This window comes from Anomaloglossus baeobatrachus, chromosome 11 (assembly GCF_048569485.1).
Source record: "Anomaloglossus baeobatrachus isolate aAnoBae1 chromosome 11, aAnoBae1.hap1, whole genome shotgun sequence".
NCBI lineage: Eukaryota > Metazoa > Chordata > Amphibia > Anura > Aromobatidae > Anomaloglossus > Anomaloglossus baeobatrachus.
Genome location: NC_134363.1, coordinates 9530231 through 9545023, shown reverse-complemented (window position 1 = coordinate 9545023; position 14793 = coordinate 9530231). Strand labels below are relative to the sequence as shown.

Here is a 14793-nt window from a genome sequence, read left to right as displayed (position 1 = left end):
AAGAACACAACAGATTTGTCAACAACAACTTGCTGATAGGTTCCAGATAGAAAACTATATTTTTATATTTATATATTTATTGTAGAACACAACAGATCTGTCAACAGCAACTTGCTGACAGGTTCCAGGTAGAAAACTATATTTTTATATTTATTGTAGAACACAACAGATCTGTCAACAGCAACTTGCTGACAGGTTCCAGTTTGAAAACAATTTTTTTTATAGTCCAAATTTTATTGTAGAATATAATGGCTCCATCAACAAGCAACTTGCTGACAGGTTCCAGGTAGAAAACTATTTTTTAGATCTTTTTATGATCCCATGTGACATAAGACTAGAGCTTGTGGTCACTTGGCTCATCCCGCAGTCACTCCATTGCGGGGCTTTTTGCCATGAGCAGCGTTTTCCTCCACTGACGCCGCTTATCACTTAATATCTCTGTCCCGGTGTTCTGTGACCCCAGTAATAGCATGGTCTTGACCCTGAGCCAGGTGGGCTTTTATCCCCCCCCCGTTCGCTGTCTCAGGCTGCGGCCCCCGGACGGACACTGAGGTTATATAACAAAACCACAACAATTCTGAGAAGAAATGATTAAAAATCCTCTCAAGGCTTTATAAGTCTTGTAAAATGAAGACTGAAGCGGAGGATCCGTGTGCGGGCGAGGAGCGTCTGCTACAGAAATGAGTCGTGACCGTGCGCCATGACTCAAGGACTCATAATTAATAAGGATTTTAAGGGACAAAATTCAGTGTTTAATAATACGGAGAGGACCACACAATTATACCCTCCTCAGCTAATCAGCTGTCATCTGTGACAATACTGCTGAGGTTTATCTGTATAACACAGTCTTCATAGTGCTGCAGTTCAAAGCACATAAGCAGGGGCGGAGCCTGCACCCAACTGTCCCTCCCCCAAGGAGCCATTTTACGTCACTTAAAGTCTCCGGAGCTAACCAGCTGTCATCTGTGACACTGCAAGGGTTTATCTGTATAACACAGTCTTCATAGTACTGCAGTTCAAAGCACATAAGCAGGGGTGGAGCCTGCACTCAACTGTCCCACCCCTGAGGAGCCATTTCATGTCACTTAAAATCTCCTAAGTTATCCAGCTGTCATCTGTGACAATACTGCTGGGGTTTCTCTGTCTTTTGGGTGCTGCAAATTACAGTATCTAAGCAGGGGAAAAGCCTGCAGCCAACTGTCCCTCTCTTGAGGAGCCATTTCACTTCACTTAAACTCTCCTAAGCTAACCAGTTGTCATCTGCGACAATACTGGAGCGGTTTTTGTGTATCACACTGTCTTCGGGTGCTGAAAATCATAGCACATAAGCGGGGGAGGAGCTTGCACGAAATTGTCCCTCCCCAGGGGTTGCTCTGTATAACATGGTCTTCATGGTGCTGCAGATCACAGCACATAAGCAGGGGTGGAGCCTGCACCCAACTGTCCCACCCCTGAGGAGCCATTTCACATCACTTAAAATCTCCTGAGCTAACCAGCTGTTATCTGTGACAATACTGCTAGGGTTTCTCTGTATTACGCCATCTTCCGGGTGCTGAAAATCACAGCACATAAGCAGGGGTGGAGCCTGCACCCAACTGTCCCTCCCCCAAGGAGCCATTTCACATCACTTAATGTCTCCTGAGCTAACCAGCTGTTATCTGTGACAATACTGCTGGGGTTTCTCTGTATTACGCCGTCTTCCGGGTGCTGAAAGTCACAGCACATAAGCGGGGGTGGAGCCTGCACTCAACTGTCCCTCCCCTGAGGAGCCATTTCACGTCATTTAAAGTCTCGTTAGCTAAACTGGATGCATGTAAAAAAAAAAAAAAAATGAAGGCTAGCAGGTTATAATAGTGAAGTTGCTTTGTTAGCTTATATCAGTTAGGGGTTAATACGGTACAGCACAATTATAAGCGAATCTTCTAGATGAAGGTATCTCTGAAGTGTAGGGGACAGTCCCTATAGTTCTCTCATTTGAAGAACCACAGCCTAGCCTGAAATGACTGATAACAGAGAGCAATAGAACCTATGGCAAAATATAAAACAATACTTTTCTAAGGGTTTTTCACGCTATTTTGGCCACGGGGTGCTATTACGTATGATTTGCACAATACTTGATGATCTGCATAATGTTATTTTTCATATTATTTTTGCCATAGTGTTTTTCACTGTTTTTCGTCTAGCGGGGGAGGGGAAGCTTGTTTGTTTTTGATACAGTACAATGTTAATTTCCATGTCCTAATTGGATGCAAGCAGAGTGGTCCTGGGGGAACGCGGCCTCCTATCCCGGGGGGGACACGCGCCGGATGACATGATGCATGAATATAGGGCTACGGCTAAGGTGACAGATGTGACGGGAATAAGAGCGAGGCGAGGCCGGGGATAAGATGGTGGGAAGGTGTCAGTCAGAGGAAATTCGAAAAACATGTTGTAAATACGAGACAGAGATAAAAGGCGCACGGCGAGCGAGGAAAATCGAGAGGCCCCGGAATATGAGATGAAAAAGGCAGATATGGGACTGGGAGGGTCGGAGACGTGCGAGGTGACGGGGCGAGCGAGCGGGGGAAGATGAGGAAGCCAGATCAGCCTTCACGTCCATTTGGGAAGAGGTCGTCATGGCAACAGAGAAAGATAGAACATCTCCGCCGGGAACCCGTTACCATGGCAGCTTATCTCCGAAAGTCAGCGATGGAAGCTGAGAACGAGCAGGCCGGGGACGTAAGACCCTGAGAAGGCGGCGGTATCCGCCGAGGCCTAGTCACCTCGCCTCACACTGCACAACATGGCTGACACCGCTGACCTTGAGGGAGGCTCAATACGTCTCCAGCTTATTTAGCGCCAATAATTGCATATAATAAATGATATATAACACAATGGAGCCATTTGCCAAAAACAACCAATCGGATTCCAGCTCTCATGTTGGAGAGGCTCTTTGGAAATTGAAAGAAGCAACCTGATTGGTTGCTATGGGCAACTGCGCCATTTATACAAATAATACCACAGAAAAAATGTATAGTCGCCATGGTGGCCACGTTTAGGCCGTTTTCTGTGGTTGTGGCCTGAATTTGAGGCACAATGTCGCCCGCGTCCCACCGTCTATTTTTACCTATTGCTGTATCCCTCCATGACAAACCTCGGCTGTCATCTTATCTCGTGACTATCCTGCCCCCCCCCTCCTCCGCCATATTGTGCTCACACATCACAATCTGACTAATGATACGGAGGAGGGAGCGCTGCAAAACAAAGTATGACTGTACAGCCGCAAAAGAAATATTGACATTTACAGTCAGTTTTTGTGGCGCAGTGACGGGGACAGCGCCATCCGGGGGACAGGTCGGGATATAGGACTCATTGGGGTTGTTTACAATTCATGGAAAAATGTGTGGGGACAACTCATCGCCATATACGTGTATGGAAAGCAAGAAACTGACAGTAATACTGCTATAATACCGTTCTAAAAAATAGCGCCACAATGTGCTTCAATTATAGCACCTAATACTATGATACAGTGCTCACATAAGGCCATATGGGGTCCATATAATGGCGCCACACTGTGCTTCAATTATACTGCCATATTGAGCTGCTTAATACTATGATACAGTGCTTACATAAGGCCATATAGGACTCATTTAATAGCGCCACACTGTGCTTAAATTATACTGCCATACTGAGATACTTAATATTATTAAACAGTGCTTAGACATATTGGGCCCATATAGCACAGCACTGCTTAAATTATACTGCCATATTGAGCTGCTTAATACTATGTTACAGTGCTTAGACATAAGTGGCCCATATAATAGCACCACACTATGCTTAAATTATAACGCCATACTGAGATACTTAATACTTTAATACAGTGCTTAGCCATATGGGGCCCATATAATAGTGCAACACTGTGCTTAAATTATACCACCATGCTGAGTTACGTAATACTATGATACAGTATTTATATAAAGCCATATGGGGCCCATATAATAGCTCAACACTGTGCTTAAATTATACCGCCATACTGAGCTTCCTAATGCTATGATACAGTGCTTACATAAAGCCATATTGGGCCCATATAATGGGGTTGCTTAAATTGTACTGCCATATTGAGCAGTACCATATAGCGAACATATAACAGTACAATATATTGTAGTAAACATATAACAGTACCATACAGTGAACATATAACAGTACCATATAGTAAAAATATAACAGTACCATACATTGAACTTATAACAGTACCATATAGTGACATATAACAGTACCATATAGTGACATATAACAGTGCCATATAGTGACATATAACAGTACCATATAGTGACATATAACAGTGCCATATAGTGACATATAACAGTACCATATAGTGACATATAACAGTACCATATAGTGAACATATAACAGTACCATAAAGTGAACATATAACAGTGCCATATAGTGACATATAACAGTACCATACAGTGAACATATAACAGTACCATATAGTAAACATATAACAGTACCATATAGTGAACATATAACAGTACCATATAGTAAACATATAACAGTACCATACAGAGAACATATAACAGTACCATAAAGTGAACATATAACAGTGCCATATAATAAACATATAACAGTACCATATAGTGACACATAACAGTACCATATAGTGGCATATAACAGTACCATACAGTGAACATATAACAGTACCATACAGTGAACATATAACAGTACCATATAGTAAACATATAACAGTACCATACAGAGAACATATAACAGTACCATAAAGTGAACATATAACAGTGCCATATAATAAACATATAACAGTACCATATAGTAAACATATAACAGTACCATATAGTGACACATAACAGTACCATATAGTGGCATATAACAGTACCATATAGTGACGTATAACAGTACCATATAGTGACGTATAACAGTACCATATAGTGACGTATAACAGTACCATATAGTGAACATATAACAGTACCATATAGTGAACATATAACAGTACCATACAGTGACACATAACAGTGCCATACATGACTCATATACTGCTATACAGTGCCATACATGACTGATATACTGCTATACAGTGCCAGTGTGTCACTATTCTGCGGTGATTTGTGAGACCCTTCGCTCCTGTCCCTGGCAGCTTCCTGTGTGATATCCCACGTATATATGTATTCACGCCCGCCATCATTTATCAGGCAGGGATGGCCGCTGCTCTCGGATTTTCTGCTGACCTCCCTGTTTTTGCTGTTACATAACAGTTTATCTCCCTCCATCTCAATGATTGTTTCCTAAAATAATGCCAGGCCGTGAATCTAGGTCGCCGCGATCCGCATCTAATCTGCAATAATCATTATTTTCATTTTTCCAATTTCTTTAAGTGGCTGCGGGCGGGGAATTCTCGGCGTCGCTGCTCTCAGGGCTCCTCTCGTGGGGGATTTTTGGATGTTTTCATGCGGCTTTACAGAGGCAGATTTCAGCAGATGTGGATATAAATTTATGCTTTAGGAGAATTTATTATCCAGCAACTTTGATCCCTCCCAAATCTGCGCGGACTTTTTAAGGGCTCGTGCACACAAGAAAAAGTCGCATTGCACTCGGACCAATGTTATTCTATGGCGCCGTTTTGATCTGCGGTTTGTTTTTTTCACGGGTCGAAGGGGGTCGTTCATGGCCAATTTTTGCCCCAAATTCTGGAAACGGGAGCTTCTCGATTCTACGGGAAAACATAAAGCCCCGCATTCTCTATGTAAATGTCTGATGGAAAGAACGGGATGATTTTCCTGGGCAGGACTGGCAGCTGACAGCAGCAGTAAAGCGGTGCGGCGGCTCGATGCAACTCCGCGCTGTCATGACTGACGGACATACGTGACCGCTGCTGCTGACCTACATCCACCGCCCGACTATGTCACAATCGATCGCTGTCAGCCGAGCCCTGCAGCATCAAACGCCCCTGTAATGCTCACCAAAATCTGAGGACGAGGATCCTCAGGATAATACTAGTATGAAATCAGAATACACCTTTCCCGTTTTTGGAACCAAAATTAGTTCTATTTGCCAAATGCCGGAATAATGAGAGAGAGAATGTTTTCAGGAATTTTTATTACTAAGTGTACTGTGCCTTTAAACAATATGGGACCGCCCATATGATGATGTCATGTCTTTGGAAGCTTCTGATAGGTTTATTGGCAACATCTGAGGTAGAGACACACCTGTGGATGTATTTTAATGCACACCTGAAACACACGGCTTCTTTGTGCAGCATCATGAGAAAGTCAAAAGAAATCAGCCAAAATGTCAGGAAGAGGATTGTGGACTTGCACAAGTCTGGTTCATCCTTGGGTGCAATTTCCAGATTCCTGAAGATGCCTCATTCATCTGTACAAACAATTATACGCAAGTACAAACAAGATGGGAGTGTCCCGCCATGATACCGTTCAGGAAGGAGACGGGTTCTGTGTACCAGAGATGAATGTGCTTTGGTCAGACATCAACCCAAAACAAAAGCAAAAGACCTTGTGAAAATGCTGCCGGAAGCTGGTAACATTGTGTCTTTATCCACAGAGAAACGAGTACTGTATGAACATAGGATGAAAGGCCACTCTACAGGAAGGAGCCATTACTCCAAAAGAAGCAAAAGAAAGCCTGATTAATGTCTACAAATGCAACAGGAACAAAGAGCTTAATATCTTGAAACATAATGTGATCTGAGGAAACTAAAACTGAACTGTTTGGCCATAATGACCATCGTTACATTTGGAGGAAAAAGGGAGAAGCTTTGAAGCCTAAGAACGGCATCCCAACTGTGACACACGGGGGCGGCAGCATCATGTTGGGGGGTTGTTTTGCTGCAGGAGGGACTGGTGCACGTCACAAAATAGAGGAGGAAAGAAGATTATGTGGCAATACTGGAGCAACATCTCAAGACATCAGCCAGGAACGTAAAGCTTGGGCGGAAATGGGTCTTCCAAATGGACAATGACCTGAAGCTACTGCCAAACTGGTTACAAAGTGGCTTAAGGAGAACAAAGCCAATGTTTTGGAGTGGCCATCACAAGGCCCTGATCTCAGTCCTATTGAAAATTTATGGGTGAAGGTGAAAAGGCCGGTAAAGTAAAAAAGAAAAAACATACACACAAAAATAGTTTATTTAAAAACAAAACAACCCATGTAGCTGCAACATAGTCCACGAATGGAAACCTGAAGAACATCATAAAAAGAGAAAAATCAAAACAAGAGACTGTCCCTCATGCACCAATTTATTAGAAAGCAAAGTTCTCATGCAGGTCTGAAATAGTGCAGCGCTTCCCAGGGCGTTCCTAGATCTACAAAACCTCAGAACGAGGCTTTTAGACTTTGAGCAGCAGCCGGTCCCGGCTCACGCTATGAGACCTGAGACATTGATAAGTGGTGACATCAGAAATGTCATCGCTCATCAGACATCCCGACTGACGCTGAACACTGTGCACTGCGTGACCCGGCATTTTTGTGTGGTTTTTTTTCTTTTGACTTACTGGGATAGTAATGAGGGTGTCTGATAGACCGCTCTCCATTACTAACCCCTGGGCTGTCACTACACAGCTGCCATCAACCCAAAAAGTATTACCCTGATTGCCACCGCAGCAGGTCAATCGGGGAGAGACTGGCAAAGCACCAGTATTGGTAAAACTATTGGATGCACCACTTCTGGGGTGGCTGCGGGCTGCTATTTTTAGGCTGGGAAGGGCAAAATAATCATGAGTCCCCCCAGCCCGAGTATTGCAGCCCCCAGCTGTCTGCATTACGTTAGCTGGTTATCAAAAATAGGGGGGATGCCATGACATTTTTTTTTTAATTATTTATCTACTAAGTTATCCAAGATAAAACGCTCTTTAGTGCCACATGAAAGGCTTTAAAGGGAACAAGTGTCCAAAATACACCATGTAATAGTATAATCCTGCATGTAATACTCAGTATAATACTCCATGTAATACTATCCAGAATACTTTTGATAATAATTTCTATTATATAACTGTGTGTAATCAACCGTGCGTGGCCCTATAATGCTTAGTATAATGCTATAATACTCCCTATGATCCTCGGTGTAACATGATCTATACTAATTCTGATGATTCGCCCTGTAATATCTATAATATTCTCTATAATACTCCCTGTAGTATCTATAATACTCTCTATAATACTCCCTGTAGTATCTATAATACTCTCTATAATACTCTCTGTAATACTCCCTGTAGTATCTATAATACTCTCTATAATACTCCCTGTAGTATCTATAATACTCTCTATAATACTCTCTATAATACTCCCTGTAGTATCTATAATACTCTCTATAATACTCCCTGTAGTATCTATAATACTCTCTATAATACTCTCTGTAATACTCCCTGTAGTATCTATAATACTCTCTATAATACTCCCTGTAGTATCTATAATACTCTCTATAATACTCTCTATAATACTCCCTGTAGTATCTATAATACTCTCTATAATACTCCCTGTAGTATCTATAATACTCTCTATAATACTCTCTGTAATACTCCCTGTAGTATCTATAATACTCTCTATAATACTCCCTGTAGTATCTATAATACTCTCTATAATACTCCCTGTAGTATCTATAATACTCTCTATAATAATCACTGTAGTATCTATAATACTCTCTATAATACTCTCTGTAATACTCCCTGTAATATCTATAATACTCTCTATAATGCTCCCTGTAGTATCTATAATACTCTCTATAATACTCTCTGTAATATCTATAATACTCTCTATAATACTCCCTGTAATATCTATAATACTCTCTATAATACTCCCTGTAATATCTATAATACTCTCTATAATACTCCCTGTAGTATCTATAATACTCTCTATAATACTCCCTGTAATATCTATAATACTCTCTATAATACTCCCTGTAATATCTATAATACTCTCTATAATACTCCCTGTAATATCTATAATACTCTCTATAATACTCCCTGTAATATCTATAATACTCTCTATAATACTCCCTGTAGTATCTATAATACTCTCTATAATACTCCCTGTAATATCTATAATACTCTCTATAATACTCTCTGTAATACTCCCTGTAATATCTATAATACTCTCTATAATACTCCCTGTAATATCTATAATACTCTCTATAATACTCCCTGTAATATCTATAATACTCTCTATAATACTCCCTGTAGTATCTATAATACTCTCTATAATACTCCCTGTAATATCTATAATACTCTCTATAATACTCCCTGTAGTATCTATAATACTCTCTATAATACTCCCTGTAGTATCTATAATACTCTCTATAATACTCCCTGTAGTATCTATAATACTCTCTATAATACTCCCTGTAGTATCTATAATACTCTCTATAATACTCTCTATAATACTCCCTGTAGTATCTATAATACTCTCTATAATACTCCCTGTAGTATCTATAATACTCTCTATAATACTCCCTGTAGTATCTATAATACTCTCTATAATACTCCCTGTAGTATCTATAATACTCTCTATAATACTCCCTGTCACGGTTTCTAAAGCTCTGCAGGTGACAATGCATTAATGTCTGCTCTCTCCTCGGTCTGCAGAGCATCGCAGCATGGCGGCCCCAGTTGGCGCTGTTTTGTGGCCGGGTGCCCCTTCACATGGACCTCATGAGAGGCGACTGGGTGGCCGATCCCCGCGGTGTCCCCAGCTGCCCAGGAAGCAACGAGGAAATATTACAGTACTGCAGACAGGTGAGCAACAGCTGAGATACACCTGAGATACTGCTGAGCCATTCTATCCAAGTATGTCATGTGTGATACTGACTGCGGAGCCGTATCTAATCCTCTCCTGTGTGATACTGTCTGCTGAGCCGTGTATCTAATCCTCTCCTGTGTGATACTGTCTGCTGAGATGTGTATCTAATCCTCTCCTGTGTGATACTGTCTGCTGAGATGTGTATCTAATCCTCTCCTGTGTGATACTGTCTGCTGAGATGTGTATCTAATCCCATCCTGTGTGATACTGTCTGCTGAGATGTGTATCTAATCCTCTCCTGTGTGATACTGTCTGCTGAGATGTGTATCTAATCCTCTCCTGTGTGATACTGTCTGCTGAGCTGTGTATCTAATCCTCTCCTGTGTGATACTGTCTGCTGAGCCGTGTATCTAATCCTATCCTGTGTGATACTGTCTGCTGAGCCGTGTATCTAATCCTCTCCTGTGTGATACTGACTGCTGAGCTGTGCATCTAATCCTATCCTGTGTGATACTGTCTGCTGAGCTGTGTATCTAATCCTCTCCTGTGTGATACTGTCTGCTGAGCTGTGTATCTAATCCTCTCCTGTGTGATACTGTCTGCTGAGCTGTGTATCTAATCCTCTCCTGTGTGATACTGTCTGCTGAGCTGTGTATCTAATCCTCTCCTGTGTGATACTGTCTGCTGAGCTGTGTATCTAATCCTCTCCTGTGTGATACTGTCTGCTGAGCTGTGTATCTAATCCTATCCCATGTGATATCGTCTGCTGAGCCGTGTATCTAATCCTATCCTGTGTGATACTGTCTGCTGAGCCGTGTATCTAATCCTCTCCTGTGTGATACTGACTGCTGAGCTGTGCATCTAATCCTATCCTGTGTGATACTGTCTGCTGAGCTGTGTATCTAATCCTCTCCTGTGTGATACTGACTGCTGAGCTGTGTATCTAATCCTATCCTGTGTGATACTGTCTGCTGAGCTGTGTATCTAATCCTCTCCTGTGTGATACTGTCTGCTGAGATGTGTATCTAATCCCATCCTGTGTGATACTGTCTGCTGAGATGTGTATCTAATCCTTTCCTGTGATACTGTCTGCTGAGATGTGTATCTAATCCTCTCCTGTGTGATACTGTCTGCTGAGATGTGTATCTAATCCTCTCCTGTGTGATACTGTCTGCTGAGCTGTGCATCTAATCCTCTCCTGTGTGATACTGTCTGCTGAGATGTGTATCTAATCCTATCCTGTGTGATACTGTCTGCTGAGCTTGGTATCTAATCCTATCCTGTGTGATACGGTCTGATGAGCCATGTATCTAATCCTATCCTGTCTGATACTGTCTGATGAGCTGTGTATCTAATCCCATCCTGTGTGATACTGTCTGCTGAGATGTGTATCTAATCCTCTCCTGTGTGATACTGTCTGCTGAGATGTGTATCTAATCCCATCCTGTGTGATACTGTCTGCTGAGATGTGTATCTAATCCTCTCCTGTGTGATACTGTCTGCTGAGATGTGTATCTAATCCTCTCCTGTGTGATACTGTCTGCTGAGCTGTGCATCTAATCCTCTCCTGTGTGATACTGTCTGCTGAGCTGTGCATCTAATCCTCTCCTGTGTGATACTGCTGAGCTGTGCATCTAATCCTCTCCTGTGTGATACTGTCTGCTGAGCTGTGTATCTAATCCTCTCCTGTGTGATACGGTCTGCTGAGCCATGTATCTAATCCTATCCTGTCTGATACTGTCTGCTGAGCTGTGTATCTAATCCTCTCCTGTGTGATACGGTCTGCTGAGCCATGTATCTAATCCTATCCTGTCTGATACTGTCTGCTGAGCTGTCTGCTGAGCTGTGTATCTAATCCTGTGATACTGTCTCGGATAGTCACACAGGACTACTCCCCCCATTGTTATCTCTTCCGCAGATGTACCCGGAGTTGCAGATCACGGGGGTGACAGAAGCTGCTCAGCCGGTGACGGTGACAAACTGGTGCCAGAAGCAAAAACCTGAGTGCAAGCGTCGGCTGCACATCGTGGTCCCGTACCTGTGCCTTGGTGGGTGTGGCCGGGGGCTGCTCCACGGGAGCGGTACTGTGTGACGGGGTGATCTGTGGGGGCAGTACTATGTGACTGGGGTGCTCTGCGGGGGTGGTACTGTGTAACCAGGGGTGCTCCTTGGGGCGGTACTGTGTGACCAGGGGTGCTTTGCAGGAGTGGTACTATGAGGTGGGGTGGTCCTCAGGGGCGGTACTGTGAGACGGGGGTGCTCCTTAGAGGCGGTATTATGAGGCAGGGTGCTCCTCGGGGCGGTATTAGGAGGCGGGGTGCTCCTCGGGAGCGGTACTATGAGGCAGGGTGCTCCTTGGGGGCGGTACTAGGAGGCAGGGTGCTCCTCGGGACCTTTACTATGAGGCGGCGGTGCTCCTCAGGGGCGGTACTATGAAGCGAGGGTGCTTCTTGGGGTGGTATTATGAGGTGGGGTGTTCATCAGGGCAGTAATTTGAGGTGCAGGTGCTGCTCAGGGGCGTTACTATGAGGAGGGGGTGGCCTTCAGCAGCAGTACTATGAGATGGGGTGCTCCTCAGGGGCGGTACTATGAGACAGGGTGCTCCTTACGGGAGGTACTATGAGACAGGGTTCTTCTCGGGGTGCTATTATGAGGCGAGGGTGCTCCTTGGGGCGGTATTATGAGGCGGGGTGCTCCTCAAGGCAGTAATTTGAGGTGGAGGTGCTGCTTAGGGGCGGTACTATGAGGTGGGGGTGGTCTTCAGCAGCAGTACTATGAGACATGGTGCTCCTCAGGGGCGATACTATGAGGCGGGGTTCTTCTCGGGGCGGTATTATGAGGTGAGGGTGCTCCTCGGGGGAGGTACTATGAGACAGTGTGCTCCTCAAGGGTGGTACTATGAGACAGGGTTCTTCTCGGGGTGGTATTATGAGGCGAGGGTGCTCCTTGGGGCGGTATTATGAGGCGGGGTGCTCCTCAGGGGCGGTACTATGAGGCGGGGTGCTCCTCAGGGCAGTAATTTGAGTTGGAGGTGCTGCTTAGGGGCGGTACTATGAGGCGTGGTGCTCCTCAGGGGCGGTACTATGAGGTGGGTGCTCCTCAGGGGCGGTACTATGAGGCATGGTGCTCCTCGGGGCAGTAATATGAGGCGTTGTGCTTCTCAGAGGAGGTACTATGAGGCGGGGTTGCTCCTGGGGCGGTACTATGAGGCAGGGTGTTCCTCGGGGGCGGTACTATGAGGCGTCCTGTAGTTGCAGCACTTTTGCACTTGATGCCTTAGTGTTCCATAGTTATTTTTCGGCCTTTTGCAGTGAATGAGTTTGTCAGCGACGCTCTGCTGGTGCCGGATAAGTGCCGCTTCCTGCACCGCGAGCAGATGGACGTCTGTGAGAGCTACCAGCACTGGCACGAGGCGGCCCGCACGGTGAGACCCCCGGGATGTCGCACTATATACCATGGCGCAGTCCGGCCCCCATCATAGTAACCATCTCCTCCTCCCCCAGGCCTGTGCCGCAGAGGACCTGGACCTGCACAGTTATGGGATGCTGCTGCCCTGTCACCCCGAGAGGTTCCGGGGAGTGGAGTACGTCTGCTGCCCCACACGTGCCCCCCACCAGGTGGAGCCCACCAGGGGCCAACCCGTCACCGAGCTGGAGCTGCAGGACCCAGACAGAGGGTAAGAAAGCGGAACACACTGCAAAACACCGCCATAGTGCTGCCCACCTGTCCGGGAATGGTGTCTGCCAGCCGTAGTCACCGGCGTGCAGCTGTCACCAGCCGTGGCATAGTGCTGAAACAAGGGGGCGCTGGTTATAACCGTCTGTTTTATACATAAGGGATGACGTGGAGATTGAGGATGATAACGTGGACATCATTGATGACGGAGGGGAGGACGCCGCGGGGGCCAGCGAGGACCAGCACCCCCCAATATGGGACGACTACTTCGTGGGGAATGGAGAAGAAGAGGAGACCACCAGCAGCGCCCCCACAATGCCGCCAGAGGTTAAAGGTCAGCCTCTACTGTTGTCCTACGCGGCTTTTATTCCACCGTTACCCTCAGATATTATCACAGATTTCATGCTGAGATGGAACAAAGTAGGCCCAGTGTGGCAGAGTATGGCGGCACTATTTATTCACTGTGCAGTGCCTTATATTGGGCCTGTGTGGTGTTTGATGATATTATGCACTGTTATGTAAGCACTATGTGGTGGTATTATTAAGGCATAGTATTGTAGTATTATGTAAGCACTATGTGGTGGCATTACTAAGGCACAGTATTGTAGTATTATGTAAGCACTATGTGGTGGCATTACTAAGGCACAGTATTGTAGTATTATGTAATCACTATGTGGTGGCATTACTAAGGCACAGTATTGTAGTATTATGTAAGCACTATGTGGTGGCATTACTAAGGCACAGTATTGTAGTATTATGTAAGCACTATGTGGTGGCATTACTAAGGCACAGTATTGTAGTATTATGTAAGCACTATGTGGTGGTATTACTAATGCATAGTATTGTAGTATTATGTAAGCACTATGTGGTGGTATTACTAAGGCACAGTATTGTAGTATTATGTAAGCACTATGTGGTGGTATTACTAAGGCACAGTATTGTAGTATTATGTAAGCACTATGTGGTGGTATTACTAAGGCACAGTATTGTAGTATTATGTAAGCACTATGTGGTGGTATTACTAAGGCACAGTATTGTAGTATTATGTAAGCACTATGTGGTGGTATTACTAAGGCACAGTATTGTAGTATTATGTAATCACTATGTGGTGGCATTACTAAGGCACAGTATTGTAGTATTATGTAAGCACTATGTGGTGGTATTACTAAGGCATAGTATTGTAGTATTATGTAAGCACTATGTGGTGGCATTACTAAGGCACAGTATTGTAGTATTATGTAAGCACTATGTGGTGGTATTACTAAGGCACAGTATTGTACTATTATATAAGCACTATGTGGTGTTATTACTAAGGCACAGTATTGTACTACTATTTAAGCACTGTGTGGTGTTATTATTAAGGCACAGTATTTTAGTATT

The 14793-nt window shown here is 44.3% G+C and overlaps 1 protein-coding gene across 2 annotated transcripts in view; it reads left to right on the top strand.

Moving 5' to 3' along the window:
• APLP1 (amyloid beta precursor like protein 1) overlaps positions 1-14793 on the top strand; it is a 46595-nt gene that overhangs the window by 21643 nt on the left and 10159 nt on the right. For both annotated transcript variants that reach the window (XM_075327921.1, XM_075327920.1), the window contains exons 2-6: positions 9585-9734; positions 11657-11786; positions 13050-13162; positions 13242-13414; positions 13575-13747. In XM_075327921.1, coding sequence (XP_075184036.1) covers positions 9585-9734; positions 11657-11786; positions 13050-13162; positions 13242-13414; positions 13575-13747 — 739 coding nt within the window. The remainder of the gene's footprint in view (positions 1-9584; positions 9735-11656; positions 11787-13049; positions 13163-13241; positions 13415-13574; positions 13748-14793) is intronic.